Below are 26,662 nucleotides of genomic sequence, written 5' to 3'. Positions count from 1 at the left end.
TGCAGGCCCACACATTCGTGCTACTCCCACAAGGCTCACTCTCGGACCCCCTCTTGACATTTGCTCTCTGCTCCCTGACTGGGGCACAGTCTCCCACTCTTGCCACCAGGCTTCTCCGCCCACCGCGACAGGTGTCTTCCCCGTGATAAACAGCATCCCTCAGGGACAACATACCCTCACTGACACATGCATGCTTACACACTTGCTCACGCACACATACGTTTTTGCATGTGCGCGTGCGTGCTCAGGCTGCCATACGTGCACAATCTCACGTATACCTATGTGCAAAGATCCTTACTCTCTCACATATGCACAGTTCACTGTTTGTCCGTACGCAATCATGGCGATGTTACTGTGAGTCCCTAAGAGAGGGAAGGTGAGCCTGGGAAGAACTTGTGTGGCATCTGTGTGGCCCATTAGGTCCCTTGTTTGGAATCATGTTCCAATTCACCTATGTGGCTTCGATTTTTCATTTCAAGAAGCTTTGAATCGAATTTTCAGTGTTTCTTGGAAATGTGCATACTTCTATACCCAGGTCACATTTTTAAAAAATACAGCACCGAAGCTGAGAAAATAGCTCCGTCTGTAAACTGCTTGAAGGCCTGAGTTCAATACCCAGTACTCACACTAAAAAAAAGAGAGAAAAAAATCAAGCATTGTGAGATCACAATCACAGGGTCTGTAATCACAGCTCTGAGGATGAGGAGACACGAGTGTCCCTGACCTGTCCCTGGGCAGCTGGCCCCGCATAATCACTGAGTTCCACACCAGTGAAACACCCTGTCTCAAAAGAAAAGAAAAGAAAAGAAAAGAAAAAAGACAGAAAAAAGTGACCAGCACTTATAGAATGACATCTGAGATTGACTTCTGGCCTCTGCATGCACACGTACACACGCCTGCACACACAGATGCGCTCAAATAAGACAAAAATAATTAAAATGCGTCAATTTGAGAAAAGCGACACTATCTGAAAATAACGGGAAACACCGGGCTCACTCTCCTCTACATGAAAACCTTAAAGATCGCGGGAAGGAGCTACGCCAACGCCAGCACAAGCTTTCGAGCGCCCAAAGATAAAACAGCAGGGTGCATCTCGGAGTCTTCCACTGTAGCAAAGGGACAACATGCCAAGGGGGAGGCTGCCCTCCCCTCCCCACCTCTCCCGACAAAGAGCTTGCCTTCAAAGCGCAAAGTTGGACTGAGATTAGCTCTGGCATCCTGTAACACTGTCAACATTTTTTTTTTTCCCCAGTTGCTATCTATGCTGCTGGCGCTGGGTTTGGGAACCAAGACCAGGGCTGATGGGACGATTCCGTGCATCGCGCGCTCCTGGCTGGTATGTCAGCAGCAAGATGGCCTTCGAAGGTGCTCACTGGCGTGAAAGATGTGCGTGATTTCTGCACCCTGCTTTCATCTCTGCTCCTAACTTTCTCAAAGAGCTTGGGCCCTACGGGGTGCACAAAGTGGCAGTACTCCACCACTGTGAAAAATGCCCTGGCTGGGCAGTGCCCGGGGTGACCAGCCCGTGCCACTTTGGTAGGTCCCTGCCTAACTAAGCCAACTGATCCCCTTCCTGCCTCTGCTGATCGTTCCCGCCTTTGAGCTCAGACAGAGAGGCTACCCCTTGTCCATGGTGTGCTGTGGGCAGGGACGCTGCCTGTGCCACCTCTCTGAGCATCTCAGAGGACAGCTGGCCTCTCTCCCCAGCATCTAGAGCAGCGGTGCTCGACCTGTAGGTGGACACCCCCTTTGGGGGTCGCATAGCAGATATCCTGCATATCAGATACTTACACTGCAATTTGTAACAGCAGCGAAAGCACAGTTACGAAGTAGCAGTGAAAAGTTTTGTACTGTTGGGGGATCACCACAACATGAGGAACTGTACTAAAGTCCCGGCATCAGGACCACTAGGCTGGAGGCAGCCAGGCCCTTGGCAGTCTCTTCTAGAAAAAGCATCAGTTGTACAGTTTTAAAGTTGATAATTACAAACAACCTGGATGCCAGCGCCAGAGCAAATAGGAACATTGCAAAAAAAGAAAAAAAAAAAACTATATGACAAAACTATGGGAAATCACAAATTCTTTTTTGCTTTCAATAATCTGCTTTTTTTTTAATCCCTAGAATGGCCAAAGGAGGAAAACAGTGCAACAAACAACACAACCTCACATGTGCAGATACAGTTTCTATGTGTGTGGATATGGTACCACGTGGACACTGGAGCCAACCACACCCAGTATATTTACCATAAGATTTTATTATCTGACTGAACAACGGTTTCTTCTAACGAAGCAGTCATTGTTGTTGTGATTGGGAAGAATGGGAGTCACCTTCTTCCGGGATGTGCTTGTGTCTTAACGAATAACAGCAGTACCCAGACCTAGTTCTAGAAAGACAACAGCACAGACTGCAGCAGAAGCAGGTCTAACAGTACCAGAGGCCTAAAAGCTTCAGCAGAAACCGATCTGCTCAGGAATTCCTGTTAACGTGGCTTACCCAGGGCTTATAATTGCTAGAGGTGAAGCTAGGTTCCTTTCGATCTCCAGGGCAGGACCCTTTTAATCTCTCCAGTGGGTGGTGAGATCAAGTGGCCACTGAGTTCCACTGGCTCATTCTACTTTGACATTCTTTGACAGGTCACAGGGCTGTTTCAGTTGACGGAAGTAGAGGGTAGAAGAGCTCTCAGATCCATGTCTCATCCACACGGGGCCTTTGTCCCCTCTGCTCTTCACCACCTAGGTGCCTCTGGGGCACAGAGAGGCCTGAGCCCACACCCTTAGGTGCTGGCAGGGATGAGAGCTGCTTCTTGCGCACTGACTGCCCGCCTAGAGTGAGAAAGGAAACTTCCACCAGGCTAAGTTACGGCTCTGTTGGGCCTGTTATCACTGCTTCTAATACTACAGTAGCCTGGTTATTATTTGACCCGGGGGCTAAAACCCACCCACTTAATTTCTTTACAGCCTCTAACAAAATTCACAGTCCAGTCTCTGCTGAACATCTGGTAGATGGAAATTTGTCTTGACAGAGGAGAAAGTCACTAGCGTGTGTTGGGAGGGGCTATACAAGTAATCGTAAAGACGAAATCAACCTCTTATGTGGTCTCCTGCTTCACGTGTCTTCTATGGGGTGTGAGAGCCAGAGTTTCTCATCTTAGTCGGTTTGCAAAAAGCAAAAATCCTTTGCTCACCGTACCTTGTAGGAAATGTTTCTGACCACATAGTAATACTGTAGATGGTGCAACAGGACCACACAGTGGGAAGCCTGGGGTCCAGCAGCACGTCCCTCAGCTCTCAGAGCAGAGACTGTGACAGGCACGATGCCTGTCACAGAGAGCGGAGTTTATACCTCACCTCCACCAGCGACCAGCTTTGCAGTCGTTCTGAGTGTCTGTTACTTGGTAGAATGGGGCTCGCACTCCCGTCAGTCCATTCACTTCCTTGTTCATCCAGCACTTAAGGATACGGATGCTGGTCCCCCTCCCCATGGGCAAAAGATCTGTCCCAACACCCTGTGCGCATTCCCGAAACTGAAGATAGGAACAAACCTGTACATGGATAGGTACAGAATAATGTGTGCATGTGTACATGTATGCATGTATACCAGAGAAAAATAAAATCTATAGATTAGGGCACACGGTAAGAGATGAAGAACGGCAACCAGACACAACCATCGTAACAATACTTTGCAGCAAAGACGACGGGAAGGTCATCCACTCACTTCTGGCTTTTCCCATTTCGTGTTAACATTTTCAAGCTTATGCTTGAGGGCTCCTAACGAAACAGCAAAAAGCAAACCCACAGGCAGATGGGGCAAGACGCTGTCCCATGTGCAGCCTCCGCTCTAAGAACTAATGTTGGCGGATGGACGGTGATCCAGACAGACAAGACTTCAACGCCACAGAGGCTTTTACCTTGTCCTGCTGATATAAGCACAGTGCGCCTCCTCTCGGGAGGTCCTGCTGCGCAGGAGGTGCCCAGCCAGCGTGGGGGAGGAGTCGCCCTGCTGTTCACAATGCCTCTCCCTCATCCCTCTCTCACCTGCCTGGCTGTTCTGGATACTTCTGCTTTGTATAGGCCTCGAGTGTGGCATACACCTTCTCCCGAAGAGTCTCCACCTCGGAGGGGTTGGACAGACCCTTGGCATCTGCAGAGAGCAATGGATTTGATTTCTGGTTAGTGCCTTGGCAGGACACCTCCTCCAGACAGTGTCCCTGTGATACTGGCCATCTCCGTTGGAGTTAGGAGAGACACATGGAACTCATGCATGAAAACAACTGGGTAGTAAGCGGATCACCTGAGTTGGATGGCTTTCTATTTTTGTTTGGTTGGTTGGTTGGTTCGGTTTGGTTTGATTTGGTTTTGATTTTTTCGAGATAGGGTTTCTCTGCGTAGCCTTGGCTGTCTTGGACTGGCTTTGTAGACCAAGCTGGCCTTGAACTCACAGAGATCTGCCTGCCTCTGCTTCCCCGAGTGCTGGGATTACAGGCATGCACTACCTCGCCCAGCAGATGGCTGTCCTTTCTGTGTACCATTTTCCTAACAAACTCTCAGGCAGGCCTTGAGGATTTTGAATTGTTAATAGAGAAACGTGCCCTCTGCTGGCTTAAGGGGAGGTTAAATTTACCCAGGCCTGTTGGGAAAAGTGATATTGGTGCACTTACTGTATGCTCTCTCCCTGTTGGGCATGGCTAAGTGGTGAGATGGGGTATGGAGACTAAACCTACTACTGGGCTGCATCAGAGGTACCCTCAGCCTGGACCTAATCGAGTGCACGTGTGTCACGTCATACTTCAGAAGACTAGACGTGCACAGCAGCATCTGATGAAGCTGGTCCCTTCCTTCCCTTGGAACTCTTTGCCCCTGGACCTCCAAGATGCCACTCACTCCCTTCCCAGCGACCACAGAACTCGGCTCCTTTGGCTCTTCTTTCTCCAGCCAGCTTGTGAGACTCTCGGTCCCCAGCCCTGTCCTCTGCTGTCCTTTCTCATAACTGATCTCCCATGTGGCTGCGTCCCAATCCAGGCAGAGGTAGGCAGCTCTCGCTTATGTATCTTGTCTTTTTTTGTCTATCTTTGGTCCTGGCTTCCCTGTGAAGTCCTCTCTCTTGGATGTCTACTGTCCAAGCTCGTTGTCCAAAGACAAAATCTTGGTTACAACCCACTCGCCCTTAGAATGTACTAGAGTTTTGCCGGTGTCCGATGAGTGGGAATTTCATTTCTGCATCTCGTTAGGGAAACAAAATATCCGAGACATATGTGACCTCTATCTTTCTTCCACATTCTACATCCAATTTACTAGTTAGAAACCAACAACTTTGCCTAGAGATAGACACAAAGTCTGACCACTTTTACCTCCTCCTTCTCTTTCACAGTGAATCACTGTCATTTCTCATTTTTCCCAGCTGCCCCCTGCCCAAGGAAACTCCACACACAGTTAAGATACTTTCAGGATGGCCCTGGAAAGGAGAGGCAATGAAAAGAAGACTCAATACTCTCACAGGTTCTCGGCTCAGACGGCTGTCTCAGTGGGAGCTTGGAGGTATCGGGGAAGGCAAGCAAAATCAGAGCCCCAGAGGTCAACCCTGAGAGAGGGCCTGCTGACCCCCACACCGTGGCTAAAGTTAAACGGAAATCACCTGGGTTAAAGAGCACAATGGCTCGCAGGCACCCCAGCTCCGACTTATCCATCTGCATGTCTTTCATCTTGGAAACCAGCTCCGTGAGGACTCTGTTCACGGGGAGCAAGAACAGGGAAGGAGAGAAGCGTGAGTTCCTGGCCAAGGACCAACAAAATGAATGCCACTAATACTTGCGACGGGCCTACTCAGTTTCTAGATGTTGCCCTGCGTATTGGGGTACAGGGATGCAGACGATGAAGCCCCTCATCCTAAGGAGCTTACAGTGAAGATGAAGAAACTGGTGTGGAAAACTAGCAGCTACGTGGAAAAGTCCAGTGAATAATTGCCTCCAGAGTTTACCGGGGAAGGAAGCAATGGCCTCCCTGGCAGTGGGGAGAGCCAGTCCAGGGCACCACACACATAGCAGAACCCACAGAAGGCAGCACAGGTAAAAGGGCAAACATCTCTAGGAAGCATGAAGGTGCTTGAGCACGTGGAAAAGGGCAGGGAAAAGGTTGGCACATCTACGTTGCGTGTGTGTGTTTCCCAAAAGACCATTCGTGGCGAATGGGAAGGAGGTCTGGGTCCTGGAACTCGATAAAGGAATCATTTTCAGCTTTATTGCTCTCTTTATCAGTGGCCCATTCTTTTAGCCTCGAGTCACCAATCTACTTATTATTTTTTTTGTTTTTATTTATTTCATATTATATATTATAATGCGCTAGGCTATACGTTATTATTATTTAATCTATTTATTTGTTTAGATGTACTTAAGTATATTTAAGAGCATGAAACTCTGTCATGATGTCACTTTATAACTGACCTTGTTCCTGCCATAGCCTATCCCCCTGCGGTCCAGAGAGAAAGGGTCCAGAACATACCAAGCCTCTAGAAGATGGACCTTAGACCTTTTCTCCATCCCTGCCCCCTACGATACACTGTTCTCCTTCCCCACCTGCATCTTACTAGCTGATGCCAATGATCCACCCAACTAGAAAGCATATGGGTAGCAGACCCTTCCATCTGCCAGGCAGTGATGCTGGCCTCTGACTCGTTCTATTTTATTGTCATCACCTTTGCCAAAATCCCTCTCTCAGTCTCCAGATTTATATTTTCCTGTGCTTTATAGTGTCTGCAAAATGGGCTCACACCTGTAATCCCAGTACCCAGGAGGCTGAAGCAGGGGGATTATCACAAACTTGAGACTAGCCTGAGCTATAGAATGAGGCACTTGTCTCAGTACAAAAAAAAAAAAAAAAAAGAAAGAAATGGGTTTGATATAGTCATGTGCCCTGTTTGGGCTGTCTATTGTACATCAGTATTACCTAGAGGGAGAGGAGGGAGAAGAAGAAGAGGAGAGAGAGAGAGAAATATGTACATGCATACATGGACAATACACACCAGCTGCAAACCCTGCAAACAGAAGGGAATCACAACCTGTCAAAGATGGAGCCGACGCCAGCACTGTGAGCGCTGCTCCTGTGGACATGGAGGCCTGTGGCCAGCAGGATGCCATCCTGGACAGAAACTGAGCGGTGCGAGAAGGAGGCAATCAGCAATTCATTCCACCCTGCAGGCACAGAAAGGAGACCTTGAGGGGAAAGCAACCACAGTCCTACCTCCTGGCTAGCCATGCAATGCCTGGCTTTATCATCATCCCACATAATGAAAGGCGAACTGAAAATCCTGGGAGGTTTAAGACCGAGCTCAAGGTGACACGTGTAATTAGTGACAACAGAGAGGATAAGGCTAGAGTTTCCTGACTCCGTGGCTCTGCACATTACCCTGTAGTTTCTTAAATGCAGCCTAGAATGACAGCTTGAGAACAGGGACTTTTTTTTTTTTTGTCATTGTTGTCAACAAAAATGAATTGGAGCTTTCCCAGACAATAGTCACCGTCAGCAGGATGACGATACAGTGACTGTACCTCAGAGTCTCTGCCCCCCCGGACATGACAACCTAGTTGTAGTTCTTTGGTGTTATCCATCGCAACAGCACAGTGGGTAGCTTTCAGGGGGCACTCAGTGATCACCCGTCACCAAGTAGGGATGAGTAAGTGGACTGGTTCCCAATGCTCAGTCGGGCCTCATGAAATTGCCCAGATGGCTCTGTGACAAAAGGAGCCGTGGAAGATGTCAACAGATTAGAGCGATCCAGAAACGGGAGGCAAGACTGCAGCACGGAGAACCTCAGAAAGGAGGGAACCTGGAACTCCAGCTAGCACAGGACTTTGCAGAAGTTTCCAGCTTTCTCTGTCTGTGCATGCATGCATGTGCACGCATGTGTGTGCGTGTGTGCATGTGTGCACACGTGTATGTGTAAGTGTGGAGGCCAGAGAGCCTCCACTGTCATTCTTCTCTCTTATTCTCAGGACAGAGGGCCCCTCCCTGAACCTGCAGCTTGCTGTTCTTCAGCTAGCCTGGCTGGACAGCAAGCCTCCAAAATACTCCCACCTCCACGCCACTCCGAACCCCCAGAGCTTGGGTGTCAGGCACACGTACCCTCGTCCAACTTTTCTGCTCACACATGTGTTGGGGATCGTATCTCAGTTCCTTGTGCTTGTACCGCAAACAGTTTTTCGCAACCTGCCACCTCCACAGCCCCCGGAATCTCTGGCTTTCTTATTTTACCCGTGAAGTGGGACTCTCTCTATTACAGTTGCAAGACACTGCTTCAGATTATCCTCGGTTGAGTGATGTATGAGTCTTTGAAATTAAGTGTTAATTGTAAAACTACAGAAACGTTTGCACGGGGTTGGGGTCGGGGAGTCCTACTCCTCCTCCTCCGTGAATGAGGTTTCTTTTGGGAATGAAAGTCCTGGGGGAGGATCATTTAAATGTACCAGTCTGTAGAGGACGTAAAACGAAGGCCAGGCACAGGGCACACACCTTTAATCTCAGTGCTTGGGAGGCAGAGGCAGGAGGCTGTCTGCGAGTTCCAGTCTAGCCTGGTCTACATAGAGAAGTCAAGGATGACATAGCAATTGCAAACTCCTCTTTTGTGGGGTCCCACGGGTCATTTCAAAATAGCAGCTCAGGGGACTTTCCCAGGACAAGAGCAATCTGCTCTCTCACCTGCCCGGAGCAGAATGACCTGGTCCTCCAAGGTGAGGTCCGAGAAGTGGGGGATGCGTTTGGCCCACTCAACAAGGGTGAAGAGCTGCTTGTCCGCAGCATGGCATATGTTGGTGACCGGGTCATTTGTCTGAGAAAAGAACAAATTTCTCTGAGGTCCGGGGACTCGAAACAACTCTCCGTTACCTCCAACCCCACCCAAGAAACGGAAGCTGGATGAACAGTGAAGAGTGTATACCGAGTTCTCCATGGTCATGTCACCGTAGGATTCCGTCTTTGGTTCCACAGCGAGTTCGGCTTCTAGAATTCTCTCCACGGGCATGTCTTCGTGGCCACTACTGGCACATTCCGCCTCACCCTCGGCTCGCTCACGACTCCTCTGCCTCTCTTCTTGCACGGCTGGCATTTGGCAAGACCGACAGAGGTTACAGAGTGCCAAGGACCAGTGTGGGACAGTTACAAACCTAAGCCTCAGATTTCTCCTGTATAAAGTGAGACTCATCATGGAATTGAACCAGGGACGCTGTAATGCTGACAGACAGAATGAAGACGGTGAAGCTGTTTCCTTGTTTGCCCAGAGTCAGGGGTCTCTAGCCATTTTGTTTCCAGCACGTTGCCAAAGCCCCTCCTAATCTTGCCGTTTTGGCTTCACAAAGCTCGGGTTCCTTGCTATCCCTTTCCACGAAGCTACCATCTCCTCGCTACCCCCCTCCCCCCCCCCGTGTGTGTCATGCTTCCTACCCTGCTGCCTCTGGTAAAGCTGTGAGCATGCAACGGTTAAGGAGCAGGCCCATTACTGTAAAAAAAAAAAAAAAAAAACCTCCCCTTGTCAGATCCTATGCGTCAGCCCTGGCATTCACGTCCCATTAGGTAGGCCCCCTGTGCACCAGCCTGAACACAACGTCACCTGATCTGACTTGTCAGGGAAGATCTTCAGGGAGCCAGCTGTGGGGATTTGGTAAGCGGAGGGGTGGAGGGATGTCACCTAGAAGACATTTCAGAATGTGCACCGACTTCATGGGTGGGGGAGGGCAAAGGTGTCTGTAGGCTGGAGTTAGGCAGCCTTCCCCAAACTCAGGATTTTCATCAGTTTGCTCTCTCTCTCTCTCTCTCTCTCTCTCTCTCTCTCAGAACCCTTGGGCCCCACATCAGGATGCAGGGGCGCCTACGCCCCTATACTGTTGGGTCCCATTCTCCCTATCTAGAAGGCTGCTGTTTCTGGTTTAGCCCCAGCAACGATGACCAGAATCCAATACTGGAAGATAGTTTGCATTTCCCAAAGCGGCGGCTTCTACTCTCACTTGGTAAAGCGCCTTCACAAGGCCTCTCCTCCAGGTCTCTCTCTCTCCCTGCCCCCAGCCACAGGCTGAGGGATCTTCATCCTCTGTATTACTGGCCACAGAGGCTGTCTGAAGGGCAGCACACTGAGTCTCCCTTGTGAATGATGAGGCCGATTTCTCAAGGCCAAGCGGAGAAGAGGCCTAAAAGCCACCACGAATGACACCTACCAGGTAGTGATGGTGTTGTGTGGCCCAGAGAAAGAGTATAGAAAGGGGGGAGGAGGGGGCAGAGACAAGAAAACGAGGAAGTGAGAAGAAGAAACAAATAGAACATAGTGGAGAAGAGTCAAGAGAAGAGCAACACACACCTCAGAGCCAAAGAGATCTTTCCTGAACTGTATCTCTGCCACATGCAGATGCCTTCAGATCTATCACTCAGCCTTGGTGTCCCTGTCCATGGGGCTGAAATTGCAATAACTGACGGAGATGGGTTTGTGGGGATTCCCAAATGAACTGTGAAAGTTTCAATAGAATATTTATTTTCCTTTTCCTTCTGTCTTCCTGCCCTGTGGGCTTGCCTCTCCCCGAGGCTTCCTACCCGGCCTCTGCCGCTACTCTCTGTTTTCTGTCTCTGTTCAGTGACAACCTGTGGGAACCGTAGTGCATATTTTTCTCTCAGTTGAATTCTCTCCCTGAAGTTGAATGTTCTTTCACTCATCTTTAAGAAATTAATACATTTCTATTTGTCCTGATTAAAAAACAAAACAAAACAAAACAAAACAGAGGCAGCACATTGAGTCAAGTTCCTTCTGTGACCCTCAGTCAGTTCTTCTAACAGACTTGTAACACCCTGGGAAAATAACCTTGACGCTTCAAAGAGAGCCTTGGCTTCAGGGAACTAGGTTCCAATTTTGCCATTAACTGAGTAAGAACTGACTCCTCTCTCCTCCCGTTAAACTCCCGCTGTCATAATTGAGGCAACACACGATTATTGGAGGATACTCCACATGGCAGATATCCTCAGCTCCTGCTACAATGTACATCTGATATAACCAGGACACTAGCTGATTTAAATAGCACCAGACTCTGGCTTTTCAGGCTTCATCCAACCAAGTGCTAAATAGTTATTGCGTACCTTCAGGTTCTCCAGCAGCCAACATTAATGGAGCACTTTCCGAATCAGAAGCTCCATTTTACAACACACTAATTTATATAGGTTATTGTATCTTATTTAACCCCTTCCAATAACTCTGTGAGGTACTATGAACCACAGAGAAACCAGATAACCTGTCTGAAGTCTGAAGCCAAAAGCTAGGAAGTGGTTATACCAGGATAGGGACCCAGGCCGGCTGTCTCCAGAGCTCACTGAAGGACCTTCCACACAACCTCAAGGGTACCAGGACAGGATGGACTAGCTGTGTCTATGTCATACACAGCCTCGAAGCCACAGCAAGGATTTTCCCTTTCTCTTGGTGAAATCTGGGCGCTTTGGTATGGGGGGGCTTGACTTGGTCACCCAGTTTGCACTGGTGTCTTTCCAAGGAACACCACAAAGAGGCAAGGATGATGCAGGGAGGCAGCTTGGACTGGCCCTTGGCTCGCAGGGTCATTCTGTCATCTGTGAGCTGGTTGCTGTTGGTTGGGTGATTCTGAAATGAACGATTCTGTCATGTCTCCTTATTGGTGGCACTGCCTTCTAAGCATGGGCTCAAGGACCTGTTCCTCCATCGGCTCTTTCTGTGGACTTCCTCGGTCTCACAACAGGAGCTGGTGAGGGAGCCCACTCTGTGAGTCATCCCTCTCTGCAAGTGGAGGGCATCCTTCCTGCACATGAGCTAAGAGTCCCCACCAACTCCAGGCACACGCACAGAGCCCTCTAGTTAATTGACTGCCCACTTCAATTGACTTGCATCACTTAGCAGGATGACTTTCGATCTTGAAGCAAGAACAACAAGAAGGAAAGTGTACGTTCAGATTTGTTACTCTCCAACACAAGCATAGCCCACTAAACCCACACTATAAATTAGAAGGTGAAGCCACTTAAATGCCCAGTGACACTCTCTGCTACTGAGAAGGCCAGTCTGTCAGGCCTTCCAATGCCGATAATCCACAAATATGGAATATGCCAACACGAAAGGATTTACAGCAGAGCAGGGTTATAAATTCCACGGGGTAGCAACAAGCCTACAGTTTTTCCCTCCATCGAGGCCTGAGATTAGAGCAAGAAGCCAATTCCACCTTTGAAGGTCAGTCTGATGCTCCCTAGGTACAGCACAGCACAAGGCCTCTGAAAAACCGAAACTGGCTGCCCTAGTGGCAGAGAAACGGAGAGGCCCCCACAAGGGCACCTGTCCTCGGGCTCCCAGAGAAGAGATATGATGGAGGAAGAGAAGTCTTTTGCCCCGTGAGCTCTGGAGGTGAGCCTGGAAAAGTTGTGGTACCTAGACGCTTCTCAACTTCCACACCAGACTCCTCCTGCCTCCCCACCCTCCAACCACAGAGGCCAGAGCCTCCTGGCTCTTCCTTGTGCTTCTGGCTTCAGAGCTCTCTGCTTGCAAGCTGCACCCCTTGAGCAGAGGGGAGCAACGGGGCACCTCACCTTCCCTCTTCATGCCCATGACCAGGCACTTCTGGTAGCGACAGTACTGACAGCGGTTGCGCTGGCGCTTGTCAATGAGGCAATCTTTGTTATCACGGCATGTGTAGATGAGGTCCTTCCTGATGGTTCTCTTGAAGAAGCCTTTGCAGCCTTCACAGCTGTATACTCCGTAGTGCTTTCCTGGTTACGAGAGAACATCCCATAAACCCCTCTAGAGTCTATTCAGATTTTCCGTAGCAAAGAAGCCCGTGACCCCCTAAGGAAACAGCTGTATTCCCTAAGCACAAATAACGACTCCCAGAGAATGGAAGCTGGGTTACAGGATCCAATGTAGGAATAGATGTTCTTTCTTTGTGTCTTCCCTCTGTATCATTAGAAAATTCCTGACCTCAGATTTTATTGGCATTTCTTTTGTCAAGGCAACTCTTGAATTTTGATAAGGAAATATCCTACCTCAGCTCAAATAAAGCAGGAGAAGAACCCTGGTTTAACTGACATTTCTTAATTGAAGCCCAAGGTCTTAGGAAACCCACTAAAACTTAATCTTGTACCGTAAACTATGAACAGAATCCTGACCCACCACCTGACGATACAAAAAGAAAAATGCTGTGAAGTTTTAACAGCATAACAGTATACTAAATCTTAAGCAGGGCATGCATTTCAGATAGACAGTGGTTTTGTTTCATCTGGAATAATTGGCTGTGTGCTCTAGTGTCCATAGGACCTATAGTTATCCAGGCAAGAATGACTAATTTGTATCAAGAGAGCTGCCCGCCACACCTGTCTCTGTGCAGGTGCCGTGAGTCAATCTCAGGGCTATCTCTAAGAGAAGTCTCAGTGATGGACACTGGGCAGCCATGGTCAGGTGACTGAAGTCACAGAACTTGAAAATGTAACGAAGTAGATCATTCAAAACACAGTTGGGGGCTGGAGAGATGGCTTGGCAGTTAAGAGAACTGACTGCTCTTCCAGAGGACCTGAGTTCAATTCCCAGCAACCACATGGCAGCTCACAACTGTCTGTAATTCCAAGATCTGATGCTCTCACATAGACAAACACTCAGACAAACCACCAATGCACATAAAATAAAAATAAACTTTTTTTTTTAAAAAAAGAAATGAGGCAAAACACATTTGGGTCTGATTCTAGAATATATGGTTCCACGTAGCCACAGACCCAATTTTCTAATTCCATTTTATTTATGTTGATGCTAAAATTCATTTGAAATCCCTGAGAACCCACAAATATAACTTCCTGTAACCCAGAGCTCATCTGTCAGTGGAGGCCACCCTAAAAAGAAGTGGTGGCTAGAGAGAGCCTGCCTGATGAACTAGCCTGCCTGTACCTATAGTTGGGCTGTGCTAGTCTTCTGAATCCACAGCGGTGATAAACATGGGCCTTCATCTTGGCCCCTGATAACCTAACACTTTCGGCTCTAATTTGGCCACACTGTGATAGTCATCCCACAGCTCTGCTATCCTTGAGGGGACCTACCACCTTCAACTAAAGTAACTAAAACAGAGAAAATGCTCCGTGAGGCCGTGACTGACATTCTGCCAATGGCGACAGCCATGTGTGGGTGATTGAAAAACGAGTTGTAAAAGCAAATGCTGGCATGAAGCTGAATAAGTTCAGGGTACCTGCAGCTTTCAATGCTCCAACCTGAGGTAGTAGTATTGATGAAAGAAAGGGGAAACATCCAGTCAGTTCGTGGTATGCTACAGAAACAACTCTCTGAGCCATCTCTCTAGCCCGACAACCCCCGAGTGCTGCTATTACAAGCAGGCACCAACACACTTGTCTTTCTTGTTCTTCAAATCAGAGACCCAAATTGTTAAAAACTGATGGGAAAAGAAATCAAAGTAGAAAAGAGTGGAGAGGAAGGGAAAGAAGTCAGAAAAGCAATTTTGCCAAATGGAAGAGAGTAAGCCAGTGAAGACATATTCTTTTCCATAAAGGCATGCTTTAAAAATATATAGCATGTTGTGAAGAGATAAAACTAAATATGTTCAAATATTGAAGAATTTCTCTTTCCTGGGGATAGTATAGAAATTTTTTAACTTTCTCTTTGTACTTTTACGATTCTTCCAATTTTTTATTGATTTTATAATTGTTTCTTTGGGACACTTCATGATCACAAAAAATGACTTTTCTAAAAATTAAAGAAAATCTGGTATGGAATACACGATCATCACAGCCTCTCAATCCCAGACACGGGCCCAATTATGTCTCTCCAGAGAGGAGTCTCGGAAACATTTCCAGGGAAGCTAATCCTTCAAGATAAAAAAAAGAAAAAAAAATGTATTTTGGAATCATCAGGACAGCAGGCTCTGGATGCCATAACTGAAACCTATAGGCTGGGCCCCAAGCTGGACCACTCTAAAGGTCATTTCATTTCACCGAGTTCAGCACCTTGTGGAGCGCTTCTCTGGGACTGTGTCTCATGGGACCCCTACCTGAGGATCTGTCCCCACAGATGGCACAGATATGCTTCACCAGAGACCCGGGGCTAGTGGATGGGTAGTTCATGTTTCCAATCCCGGGCAGACCTGGCAAGGGCTTAATATCCTCGGAGCTGCTGACACTGTTGACCACATTTAACTGCAAGAGAAACAAGCCAAAAGCGAAGAATGAGACGTAGTCGGGGTAATCCCAATCCCCCAGGCCTCCTGCAAGGAGCATGCAAGTGAGGTTAGCTCCATTTCAAGAGGTAACTTCCAGGTACAGGGTCCCCCAAACTGCTCATCCGTGACGTGAATGTAAGGCCATGGGATGAAAGAAATTATTTCCCGAAGCGAAAACACAACCCTAACACCACAACAGACTCCATTAGGCTGTTCGTGTTTCTTCCTTTTATTCGTGTGTTTTACCTGAGCTAAGCTGCTCTGCACACTTAGGGCGATGTCTGCTGTGTGTTTTTAAATTTTTTATCAACTACAGACTGCGGATTCAGCAATGCACCCGGAGGGGCTATGGCCCTCGGGCAAGACGTGGAGATGCTAAGAGCCAAGCCAGCCCCCTCCCCCCGCCCAACCCCACCGCCAAAAAGAAAAAAAAAATGCAAATCCATTCATTAGTCAACCACTGGACATTCCCCAGGGCTCTGAGACACAAAGGCAAATGAAAGTGCACATCTAGGGGTCCATAATAAAATGGAAGAGAAGGGCAGGCGCATGGCTGGTTCATCTCTATGAGTGCACTGAAGACGCTACGCCCAGAGCTCAATCCCCTGAGAAGCAGCAGATAGACGGAATGCTCCAGATCTGGCTTTTGGACTTGGTGCTAGCTAAAAGATGAGCTTCCCATGAACATACAAAATCTGTACGGCCAGGTACTGCATCTTCCGCAATGTCTGGTAAGCCCTCCCCCGCCGCCACCACCACCACCGGCATGGAGCTGGTGCTTATGGATGTCTGGATAGGTCAGCTTGCCTTTCCTGGTCCCCATCCCTTGTCAAAAGTGAGCGTGTCCTCCCCATGTATCCCGGAGCCCTTGAGGAGGGGTCCGAATGTTGACGCTCGGTGTTTTGTAGTCATCAGAGAAAAGTCCAGTACATCTGAGGCCTTCGCCCAGTCAGAAACAGGAGCACTCAAGCTCTGTGCCCATGCCTGTGGACACACAGCAGCATCCTCGGCTGGGCAAAGGGAGATATAAAATCTAGACGGTCTGTCTCTTGGTCCTCAAAGACGTTTGGTTTCCTTGAAGAGTCAGAATATGCACAATTAAGAAGTCATATGTGAGGGGCTGGAGATGGCTCGGTCAGTGAAGTGTTTCCTGCGCAATGTGAGAAGCTGAGAAAAATCCCTAAAATCCATTTTTAAACTCCAGAATGTGGTGGCATCTGCTGAGAAGCCCGGTGCTTGGGAAATGGCATGGATCCCTGGGCCTCTCCAGACAGCTAGCCTAGCGAGAGCAGCAGGTTCCAGGCCAATGAAAGACCAGGCTCAAAATATGGGGAGGAGAAAGGTGAGGAAGAAGAGGAGAAAGAGGAGTATGAAGAGGAGGAGGAGGAGAAAGCAGAGACAGACGGACAGATGTGAGTGACACCTGAAGAATAACTGAAGTTGTCCCCTGGACGCTATAGGCAGAGGTAATCATACACATGTCCAAACACACACACACACACACACACACACACACACACAGGGGAACAGGGAGAACAGACAACTTGAAAAAGGGGGAGATGGTCTGAGTTCACATATGTGTATCCGAGGGAAACACCAGGAAGATATCTCAGAGCTAACGCAGGGTTCGGTGATTCCCCGTGATCTCCCTGAATTTTGAATCATGTTATGCAATGGAACCAGAGGTAGGGTTTCTCCCCAGTCTTGGGACTTTGGCCTAGGAAGAATGATCAGTAAAGCATGACCTGCAGTAGCACTGAGCTAGGTTCCTTTCAAAACCACGAGCTTTTCGAGTCACTAAGCAAATGTTTACTGAGCATGGGAGACAGACAGAGGCTCTGGGTTAAAGGCTGCACGTGTTTTTATTAATTTGTATAGTGGATAAAAAACGCGTGATGGGAGAATTCCTTTCCCTGTATTTCCATGAGGCTAAGCCAGGCTCTTGGTCCAGTATACTGATCTCATGCCCAGAATCTCATTCTGCTTCTGTGTAGTATACAGAGGTTCTCTTGAAGCTCCCAGTGATGCCTGGGCCAGTGTCTGGAGGATCTCCCACGGTGGGTCTGAGGAAGGCTCTTGGTGTGGGGTTTCTATCAGTTCATTAATGTTGCTGATATACCTTTGCAGGGAAAGAATCGCTGGCGTGGTGTGAATTGTTACATATGAGTTCTGGGCAATAACTTTTCTCAAATGCCTCAAGAGCGTGTACACTTGGATCCATAAAATAGAAGCCGTTACCTCAGATGAGCCCAAAGAGCAGCGGTTCTCAACCTTCCTAATGCTGCAACCCTTTAATACGGCATCTCGTGTTGTGGTAAACCCCAACTGTAAAATTATTTTCCTTGCTACTTCATAACTGTAATTTAGTTACCGTTATGAATCGTAATGTAAATGTCTGATATGCAGGATGTCCGACATGCGACCCCTGTGAAAGGGTCCTTTCACTGCTCCTAACGGCGGTCGCAACTCACAGTTTGAGAACCACTGCCAAAGAGGAAGCCTTAGAGTTGATCACAGCCCTGTCCCAAATCCTCAGGTGACCAAGAAAGATCCTAGAAGCAAGGATCATCATCCCAAGAAGATAGCACCAGCCCCCTGCCTCCCAACCCACCCGCTAGCTCTGCAGCTGGAGCCTGCGGTGGCTGCAGAAGAGTGATCAATGCATTGTGACCATCTACGGGAAGCTCGATCAATGCTGACGAATATTGAAAGTCCTCGCGACAACCCAAGGAGGTCTTCCTGTTTTCATCCTATGTAGGGATGAAGGCATACACACATGTGAACTATTCGGGTGTGTATGCCTGTGCGTGTGCAGCAGCCAGAGAAAGATGTTAAGTGTCCTGTTCTATTAATTCACCTTTATTCCCTTGAGACAGAGTCTCTTGCTCAGCCTGGAGCTTGGCCAGTGGCAAGTAACCCCGGCAACCCTCCTGTCTCCATCCCACACAAAGCTGAGAGTGCAGGTACATGGATCACCACATTTAGCTTCTTATGTGGATGATGGAGATTTGAAGCCAGCTGCTCATGCTTGGGCTCTTTACCCACCATGCTCTTCATAGCCCCCTATTTCTCCTGCAAAGACACTAGCCTTGCCATGGTTTTTCCATTTGTTCATTCAGAAACACTGTGCAGGTTCTACAGATAAGAAAATGCAGGCACCGTCCTAAGGGATTGCTGAGTAAAACTGGGTTTAGGAAAGTTCACACACTGTGAAAGGGCTTTGTGAAGGCAGCAGCACCTGGAATGTAACCTGCTCCCCAAATGGGTAGGTGGTGGGTGGGCCGATGATGGGTAAAGGCTTTGAGAGTGAAGGCCTTGAAGGAAAACCCAAAGACCTGTGGAGCCACTGTGCCCACGGGGCAGATGTACGTGGTAGGTGATGTTGAGAGATGGGCGTGAAAGCCTTGCGGGTTCAATGGCCCGGCTAGGAGCATGGCAGTTAGGGGCCACTAAAAATTTTGAGCAGAGGGATTATGGCTTTCAAACTCAGACTTAGTGAGCCACGGGGCACTGTAGGCTGAGGAAGGATGGGGAAAGACATAGACAATAGGTTTAATTGCCTGGAGCTAGGTGCCCGAGCTGCTGGGTCACAGGTCATCATTCTTCCGACACTAGGTACTCAGCTGGAAACTGGCTGGAGACACTGAGCCCTCACCCACCCTTGCAGTTTCCTGCCCCACCTCCTTGACCTGGAGTCCATGAGAGACCAGGGCATCCTCACGTTCTCTCCCCAGTCTGAGTCAGCAGCCCTCCTCCCACCTCTCCTGTTCATGAAGTCCGACGGTGGTGGGACGAAACGGTCAGGACTCGTGTTCTTTCCTCCATCCACTCCTTGGGCTAGCTTGGGGCTTGTACGGGCTGAGACAATGGCGCGGGGAATGGAAGGCGGCGGGCAGGGGAAGGCAGCTGTTGTCAATACAGGCCTATTAGCTGCCTGGCCCCAGAGTCCCTGAACCTTGGCTGTCTCATTCCATTAGAGGCAGTTCTGCTGAGACAGGCACATTAGAGCTGAAATCCAGCGGGCGGTCTGACCTGCCACTGCACACAGCAGGCTGGGCCACCAGAATGGGACAAGAGCATCCCGGGTCACCTGTTCTGCTCAGATTCCATCAGTGGCCGGTGCTCCCTGAAGCCCTCTGTAGCCAGTTCAGAACCTTGGCTCCATTTCTGAGCCATGTCCAGCCTCAATTATCCCACCCAGGCCAGGCCTGGGCTAGAGTCCCTCTTCCAGGATACACACCTCACCTCTAATCTTGTGAGGGGTCTGGCCTCCAACCTGGATCCTGGTCTGTCCCTCTTCTTCCTCACTATCTATCTCAATATATAATGGTCCTACCATTCAGCAGAATTGTTTCCACATCTCTGGACTAGATCGGTGGTTTTTAAGTGTTGTGTGTGTGTGTGTGTGTGTGTGTGTGTGTGTGTGCACATGGGTGTTCCCTAGATATAAAAATGTTGAGGCTTCTTATATTCTGAACATGCTTCTACCAAATCTGTTGTTTCTTGAGACATAGTCCCAGGCTAGCTGTGAAATAATCCTCCTGCCTCTGCCTTCCAAGCACTTGAGCACTGCTCTGCCCCGCTAACCATGTCTTTTTAAGTTGACATGCATATTAGACTTCCAAATACAGTTTGGTTTTGAAGAGGTTATAATTTGATTTCTCTTTATCATCAGATCGGATAATCTTCAAGTCTATTCCAACTATAATGTTGTCAATTTTGTGAAAATATTTGCTATAAAAATGCAAACATTTGAGAGCGTAAGAACTCAGTTGTCAATAAATTACTAAGCAAAGAGAAAAAAAAAAAACATCAACAGGGATAGATTGCATCCAGGTCAGGCTGCATGGGTCAGCAGGGGAGAGAGAAGAGGGAGACAAACTTATCTAGAATCTTTCAGCAACACAGTATGCCTGAATCAAGGATCAGTTGGGTGTACAATATATATCATGGAGGAATAATAATAATAATAATAATAATGATATCCTCTGTTTACCACAGGGCATTACAGACCTCAAGAAGCATTTTTCAAACCCACGTCTCCTTTGACATTCATTAAAATCCCTTTAGGAAAATCAGGGCAAGCATTCATGCCCCACAGCAGAGAAATGAAACTCAAACAGTAATGAGCTTAACGTGGTTTGTGAAAGGTCACAGGGTCCCTGCCACACTGTGCCAGCCCAGTTCTCCTTGGTCCTCAAGATCGAAAACCCACAGTGCACTCAGAGGAGTTCAAAGAGAAGAACACTGGGTCGGAGTGGGAGGCCCTGTCTGCTGTTCCACGCCGAGTGCTCCCTCCCCCCAACACTCCCGAATCGAATCGTACTCACAGGTCACGGAAAGAGCATGCTTCCGTGGAGAGCTCCCACAGACCCAGTGCTGGGCAGAGAAGGCAGGGTGTAGGAACAACCCCTATCCCAGGCCTCAGAGTCCAAGTCTCCGTGGCTCACACCAAAGCCTTCAGCCTCGGTGTGTCACCTGGTCAGCCGGGCGGGCGAAGTTCTCCTGCCTGTGGTTCCGGAGCTCAAGCCCGGAGCCCTGCTCGCAGTCCGAGGCTGCTTCACCAGCACTTGGCAAGCTTAATATAGCTACCGAAGCCAAACTTGGCCCGGCCTCTGCACACAACCCAGTTGGCCAGGACCGAAGCTTTCAGCTGACCTTTCAACCCCGATCCCTCTGTACAGGCATATAGTCCAGGAATAGCGGCCCTGACACATGGCTGTGGAGATGGATTTATTGGCCAGGTTTGGCTTAGTCAGGAGACTCCGTTGTGATTGCTAAAAGCAGCCTCGGGGAGACGGTGGCTGCCGGATTCCTACCCACGGGGCCTGTCACTCTCCCAACTCACCCTGGAGTGTATGTCTTCATAGATACGATGACTGCTATTTTAAATTATCTTGTTTATTCCTTGCGTTTTTTTTTTAATCTGTTTTGAATGCTTAGCCACATTTGCAGCAGAGTGGTATCAAATAGAATTCACTCACTGTAGGTCCTCACAAACAGTTTTTACTTATGTATCTACTTATTTATTCATGAACATACTAATTGTGTGTGCACGTGTGTGTGTGTGTGTGTGTGTGTGTGTGTGTGCATGTCCGTGTGTGTGTGTGTGTGTGTGTGTGTGTGTTCCTCTATGTAGTGACCAGAAGCCAGTCTCAGAGAATCTTTACTACTCAGTAGCTGTCTACCTCGTTTTTTGAGTCAGGGTCTCTCACTGGGGTCTGGAGTTCACTGGTGCAGCCAGACTGGTTGGTCACTGAGACGCAGGGACCCCCCCCCCCCATCTCTGATGGCGTTACAAGCGTGCCCAGCTTTATCTGGGGGTTCTGGGGGTTCTTGCACAGCAAGCATTTTGCTGACTGTGCTGTCTTCCAGCCCCATGTTCTTGTTTTTCTCTTTTTTCTTTTGACAGGTTTTCACTCTGTAGTGCAGGCTGAACTTGAACTTGTAGGGATGTTTCTGCCTCAGACTTCCGAGCACTAGTGTTACACATGTGTGCCACTGTGACTCATTGATAAATGAATGGCCATGCCCTTTGCAAACCCCGACTTTCACCCCTACACTGCAGTTCGTCTTTCTAACTCCCAGGCTTTGTTTGCCTCTCCTTCCTCGAATGTGTTCCTAGAAAAGAGAGTAAACAAACCGCACTCATTCTGAAAGGCAGGAAAGGGCGCACACATTCCAGCTGCCACCCAAGGCCTCTGGGGCCCCAGCACCCATGACAGAGGCAATCCGTAGGTTGTTTCTCTGCTCCCCTTGGGTTTTGCTCTTGTATGTGTTGTTTACACAACACACTGTGACTTCTACACAGGCTGTGGCCATCACCCACTTGTACAAGATCTCCTGGGTGTCAGGGTAACGTAGTATAAGAAATTTTCTACATTATTTTAGACTGACAAGCACCAGGATACAGTAAGTTGGCAAAAGGACTCCAGGAACGGTCATGCTACAGTCTGAGGACCAGTAAGCTGAAGGCCCAGAAAGAGCCAATGCGTCACCTCAAGGCCAAAGGTGGGAAAATGTTACATACACACAGGCCCAGGACTGGCGAGATGGCTCAGTGGATAGCTGCTTATTATCCCCGACACTCAGCCAGACATGACGAACACCCCCGTGTGTGACCCCCCCATGTTAGGGACAAAGATGGACTGATCCTAGGGACTGCCTGGCCAGCCAGCCTTGCTACGAGATGGCACCTCAGGCTCAGTGAAAGACACTGTCTCAAAAAGTAAGGATGAGAATGACTGAGGCAGAAATGCAAAGCTGACCTCCTGCCAGCCTCCTCCACACTTGACCACCAACGGGAATGAGTACACACGTACACACACATGCACACACATACACACTGTCCTCCTAGGTTGTAGAGTTGTAAGCCATCTGGAAGAAGAGTTCTTTCTCATTTGGATTACTACCTTTTTTTTTTTTCCTAGTCTGACCTTTAGGTGACAGAATGGTAACTGTCCATATTAGGGTAGGTACACTGGCTTATTCATTCTACCTATGAGTGACCATGTTAACCTCATCAGAAACACTGTCATAGAAATGTTCGTAACAATGTTTATGCAGACAAACTGAGCACCTTTACGCTGCTACCCCTGCCGGCAAGAACGCGGAGGGAGTGGGGAGTCCTGGCTGTTTACAGAGAGAAAGAAAGGTATAATAAGTGAGATTTTCATTCCTCCATCTTTGCTCCTAATGCTCCTTATCCTCTCTGCCTCGCCCTTGTAATAATTCCCACTAGAACAGGCACAGCCGATTTCCCCACCCGCCAGTGATAGAATCTTGTCTATGGTTTTCCTTGGCCATGATATCTACGAAGGATCATTTTTGGTTGTGTTAGTTGGAGTGAAACAACCTGCCCACGGTGGGTGGGACTGTCCCCCAGGCAGGAGTTACTGGACTGTATAATCATGGAAAAAGCAAGCTGAGCACTAGTACAAAGGCATCCTTGCTCTCAGCATCTTAATCATAGCTAGAATGTAACCAGCTTCTCAACTTCCCACAGTGATGGGCTGTCACCCAGAACCACGAGCCACAACAAACCCTTTCTCCCATAAGTTGCTTTTGTCGGGGAAATTTATCACAGCAACAGGAAAAGACACTAAGATAGCCCTCATGCGAGAGACCAAGATGAACTATTTCTTGGTTAGCTGTTGCTCCTTTGGCCTAAGATATCAGGGACTAGCCTGTTAGGCCCTCGGGAAGCATGGGCATCTTTGAGCAGAAGGCAAATACTTGTTTTTGTAAGCTTTGATGACAGAAATTGTTTTTTCTCTGAAGAATCTTAATGTTTATTTTATGTGTAGGTGTGCTTTGCCTGTATGTCTGTGTGTACTTCACACGTGTGCGGTGTCTGCAGAGGCCAGAAGGGCCGTAAGTGCTCTTAATCACTGAGCACCCAGCCTGGGGATTATGTTTTCCTATAGCATTATTGTAGCAGGGACCGACCACTGCAACAGGGGAAAACTAAGAATCTTAGAAGAAAAGGCAAGGCCATCTGGCCATCCTGGGGCCTCCACAGAGCAGTGACTCGGGTCTGCTGAGCATACATCTTTTTTCCACAGCATCAGGAGACACTCAGAATCCAGACCAAGGTTTCTTCTTGACTCCTCTTTGCCTCAGACACACTGCATGTACATGTGTACCTAATTCTAGATGTGTCTATGTGCTGTGCCTGCCTGCTTCCCCTCTCAGTTGAAAAAGCTTAGCAAAGACTTGCCCTAGTCATTTCTGCATTCCCTTTAACAAAAGCGTATGGTATCTCATTGCCTAGATATGTGTCTGTGTGTGTACATAAGCATGTGTGTGTGTGCACATATGTATTGAGGCCAGAGGTTGATGTGAGTCACCCAGAAAGCCTTCATGGTTCCCCCTGTTTCGACTTCCCAGCCGCCATGCCCTGCTTTTGTAGTGAGGGCCAGAGATCCGAATTTAGTCCCTCATGTTGTACATCAAGCCCTTCACCGGCAGAGCCATTTCTCCGACCCTTAGATCTTTGGTTCTCAACCACTCTAACGCTGCGGCCTCCTATTGTGGTGGGCCCCAACCGTAAAATGATTTTCATGGCTACTTCATCACTGTAATTTTGCTGCTGCCATGAATCATAATGTAAATATCTGTATTTTCTGATGGTCTTATGTGAACGAAGCCCGTGAACAATTGGTGGACCCTCAAAGGGGTCATGACCCACAAGTTGAAAACCACTGCCCTAGGCTCTCATTATGGAATAAGAAGAGGTGTTTTTAAAAAAAAAAAAACAGCCATGAAGGCCAGCAGGAACGTGGCCTCGCGGCTACCATCTCTTGGCCCACAAGTTGTTGTCAGGCCCCCAGGACTTCTTGGACTGAAGGCACCGGCAATGAGGTCCCGAAGGAGAGCAGGCTACAGAGCTAACCCAATCGCTTCAGCAAGCCCACAGTGAGCGCTTGCCTGTAGCCTTGGAGAGAAAGCGCGCTTACCTGAGAACTGGGTGGGGCCACCAAGTTGATTCCTGGGGGGGCCGCCAGTGCTCCTGAGGGTGGACCCATGGCGGAAGTGATGACTCGATACGGGGAGCCGAGAGCGTTGAGGGGGGTCCCCACAGCACTCAGCGTCCGTGGAGCACTCACTGGGGTGTCTGTGTAGCTGGGGTGGCTGTCCATTGGCTTCCCTGTGGGTAAGGCTGCTGATGGGCTCATGGATGTGGGGCCAGTGTGGCCGGGAGAGCCTATGAAAGGAAAGACATCGGTGAGAGGCTCAGGTAGCAAGGATAGGGCTCCAGTGGAGAGAGAGGTATAGCCTACCCCTACTTTTTGTTTCCTGGGTCCTTCCCCTCCCTTTGGCTACTCCTACAGAAAGTAGTAAACAAACTGCAGGAATAGGAAAGGGCCTGAGCAGAAGAGGGGAATTCATTGGTGTCTTCTCTGAGTTTATCGCTGGATCCACCATGGGCTGAACCAGATATACAGCAAGTACAACCATGGCATGGCTCACAGGGCACCAGGCCTCTGCCTGTGTCCTGAGCCAGTCAGGAAGGGCAAGTCAATGCCCATGTGAGGAGCTGGGTGAACAGCGGCCCGAGCTTCACCAAGATGCCCTACCTCAAGCTGGTATGGCTATGGGAACTGGGGCAAGGCTAAAATCCTTTCACCCATATGCAGAGAGGCATGACTGATGTGGCTTTGTGGATACCAGGACCCGGGAAGCACAGGAAGACAAGCGTCCACGGGCTTGTAGACAGCACTTCCACCTCCAGGGACAGGGTGCTATACCACTAGCGCCTGCGGAAGGGATTCTGGGAGCGTGGGAGCAGTGACTGAGTGATTATCTTAAACTACTTTTCTCAGCCCAGCTGAAGCCATGTTCCCTGTAGCCGGTAACTAACGCAAGATGAACGAGACGGGTGGGTGCTTTCCTGTCATCTGGAGAGCCCACCATGGAACATTCTCTCCAGCAGAGTTAGAAACTCAGTCTCTTCACAAGAGTCTAGAAGACACGGCAAGGGCAGCCACCCTGAACTGTGGCCCTGGACCTCTGAGCAGCTGAAATAAAAGGACAGGTGCAAAGAAATATGCAAAATTGCTGCGCTTAGTTCAGCCGCGCAGCTTGCTATAAACAGGGATAGAAAATGAGGAAATTGTGAGGTCAGTGAGTATGGTCTGCAGGAGAAGCTGCCCGATTCCAAACCCCTCCTGTGAATTACACTCTATGTGAGGTACATAAGGTCCTGAACAATAAGTACCAGGATTAGGAGGTAAGGAACAACCTTCTTCCTTAACGTTCTGGGGTTGAGACAGGGTGTCAGACATTAGCTGGGAACTGATCCTAAACAGGAGGAGCCACTAAGAAAATGTCCATCTGAAGAATCTCTTAGGCCTTCTGCTTTCTAAGTTGAGGTCTTCCTAAGCAGAGGGGTTACTCTAGGGCTGGCAAGATGGCTCAGTGGGTAAAGGCACCAACTGCCAGGTCTAGAGCCTGGAGTTCAAATCCTGGAACCCACATAGTGGAAGGAAAAAACTGGCTTCTACAAATTGTCCTCCATCTCACATACACATCTACACACATGGAATGTGTGTTTACACATCTTACACACATACACACACACAGAAAAAGACTAAATTAATTAATTAAAATAAATGCAAAAAAATTAAAGACAGAACAATTGTTTCATGTAGAGAACAACCTCAAGACCTCACACTTACTCACACCTGGGCCCAGCATCCCATTTTTGTCTAAAATTATCATTCTGAAGAGAACTATTTAAAGTTTTTTTAAGCAATAAATTGATCGTAGAGAAATGCCAAGCATAGTGGCTAACCTTCACCGTCAATTTGAGTAGATTTAGATTCCCATAGGAGATGCACTTGGGCAAGTCTGCTTCCAGAGAGGTTCAACTGAGGAAGAAAAAACTCACCCTGAATGTAAGCGTAATAACCCCATGGATGGGGGCTGAAAAACTGGGGGCAATGGACAATGCCAGATGGGTGCTGGCAT

At 48.6% G+C, this 26,662-nt stretch overlaps 1 protein-coding gene across 3 annotated transcripts in view; it reads right to left on the bottom strand.

Annotated features, from left to right (window-relative positions):
- Rxrg (retinoid X receptor gamma) overlaps window positions 1-26,662 on the bottom strand; it is a 41,023-nt gene that overhangs the window by 1,216 nt on the left and 13,145 nt on the right. The window contains exons 2-9 of one of the 3 annotated variants that reach the window (XM_021642601.2): window positions 24,649-24,896; window positions 15,023-15,167; window positions 12,567-12,746; window positions 8,926-9,086; window positions 8,688-8,817; window positions 7,051-7,183; window positions 5,632-5,723; window positions 4,035-4,140 (exon numbers count right to left, since the gene is read on the bottom strand). In XM_021642601.2, the coding sequence (XP_021498276.1) occupies window positions 4,035-4,140; window positions 5,632-5,723; window positions 7,051-7,183; window positions 8,688-8,817; window positions 8,926-9,086; window positions 12,567-12,746; window positions 15,023-15,167; window positions 24,649-24,896 (1,195 nt within the window). Of the gene's footprint in view, window positions 1-4,034; window positions 4,141-5,631; window positions 5,724-7,050; window positions 7,184-8,687; window positions 9,087-12,566; window positions 12,747-15,022; window positions 15,168-20,520; window positions 20,738-24,648; window positions 24,897-26,662 lie in introns of those variants that run through there. The other 2 variants (XM_021642600.2, XM_021642602.2) reach the window with 2 other exon arrangements.

The sequence above is a fragment of the Meriones unguiculatus genome, chromosome 11, assembly GCF_030254825.1.
Source record: "Meriones unguiculatus strain TT.TT164.6M chromosome 11, Bangor_MerUng_6.1, whole genome shotgun sequence".
NCBI lineage: Eukaryota > Metazoa > Chordata > Mammalia > Rodentia > Muridae > Meriones > Meriones unguiculatus.
Note: the sequence above shows the minus strand (reverse complement) of the source record. Positions and strands in the feature narration are given on the sequence as shown.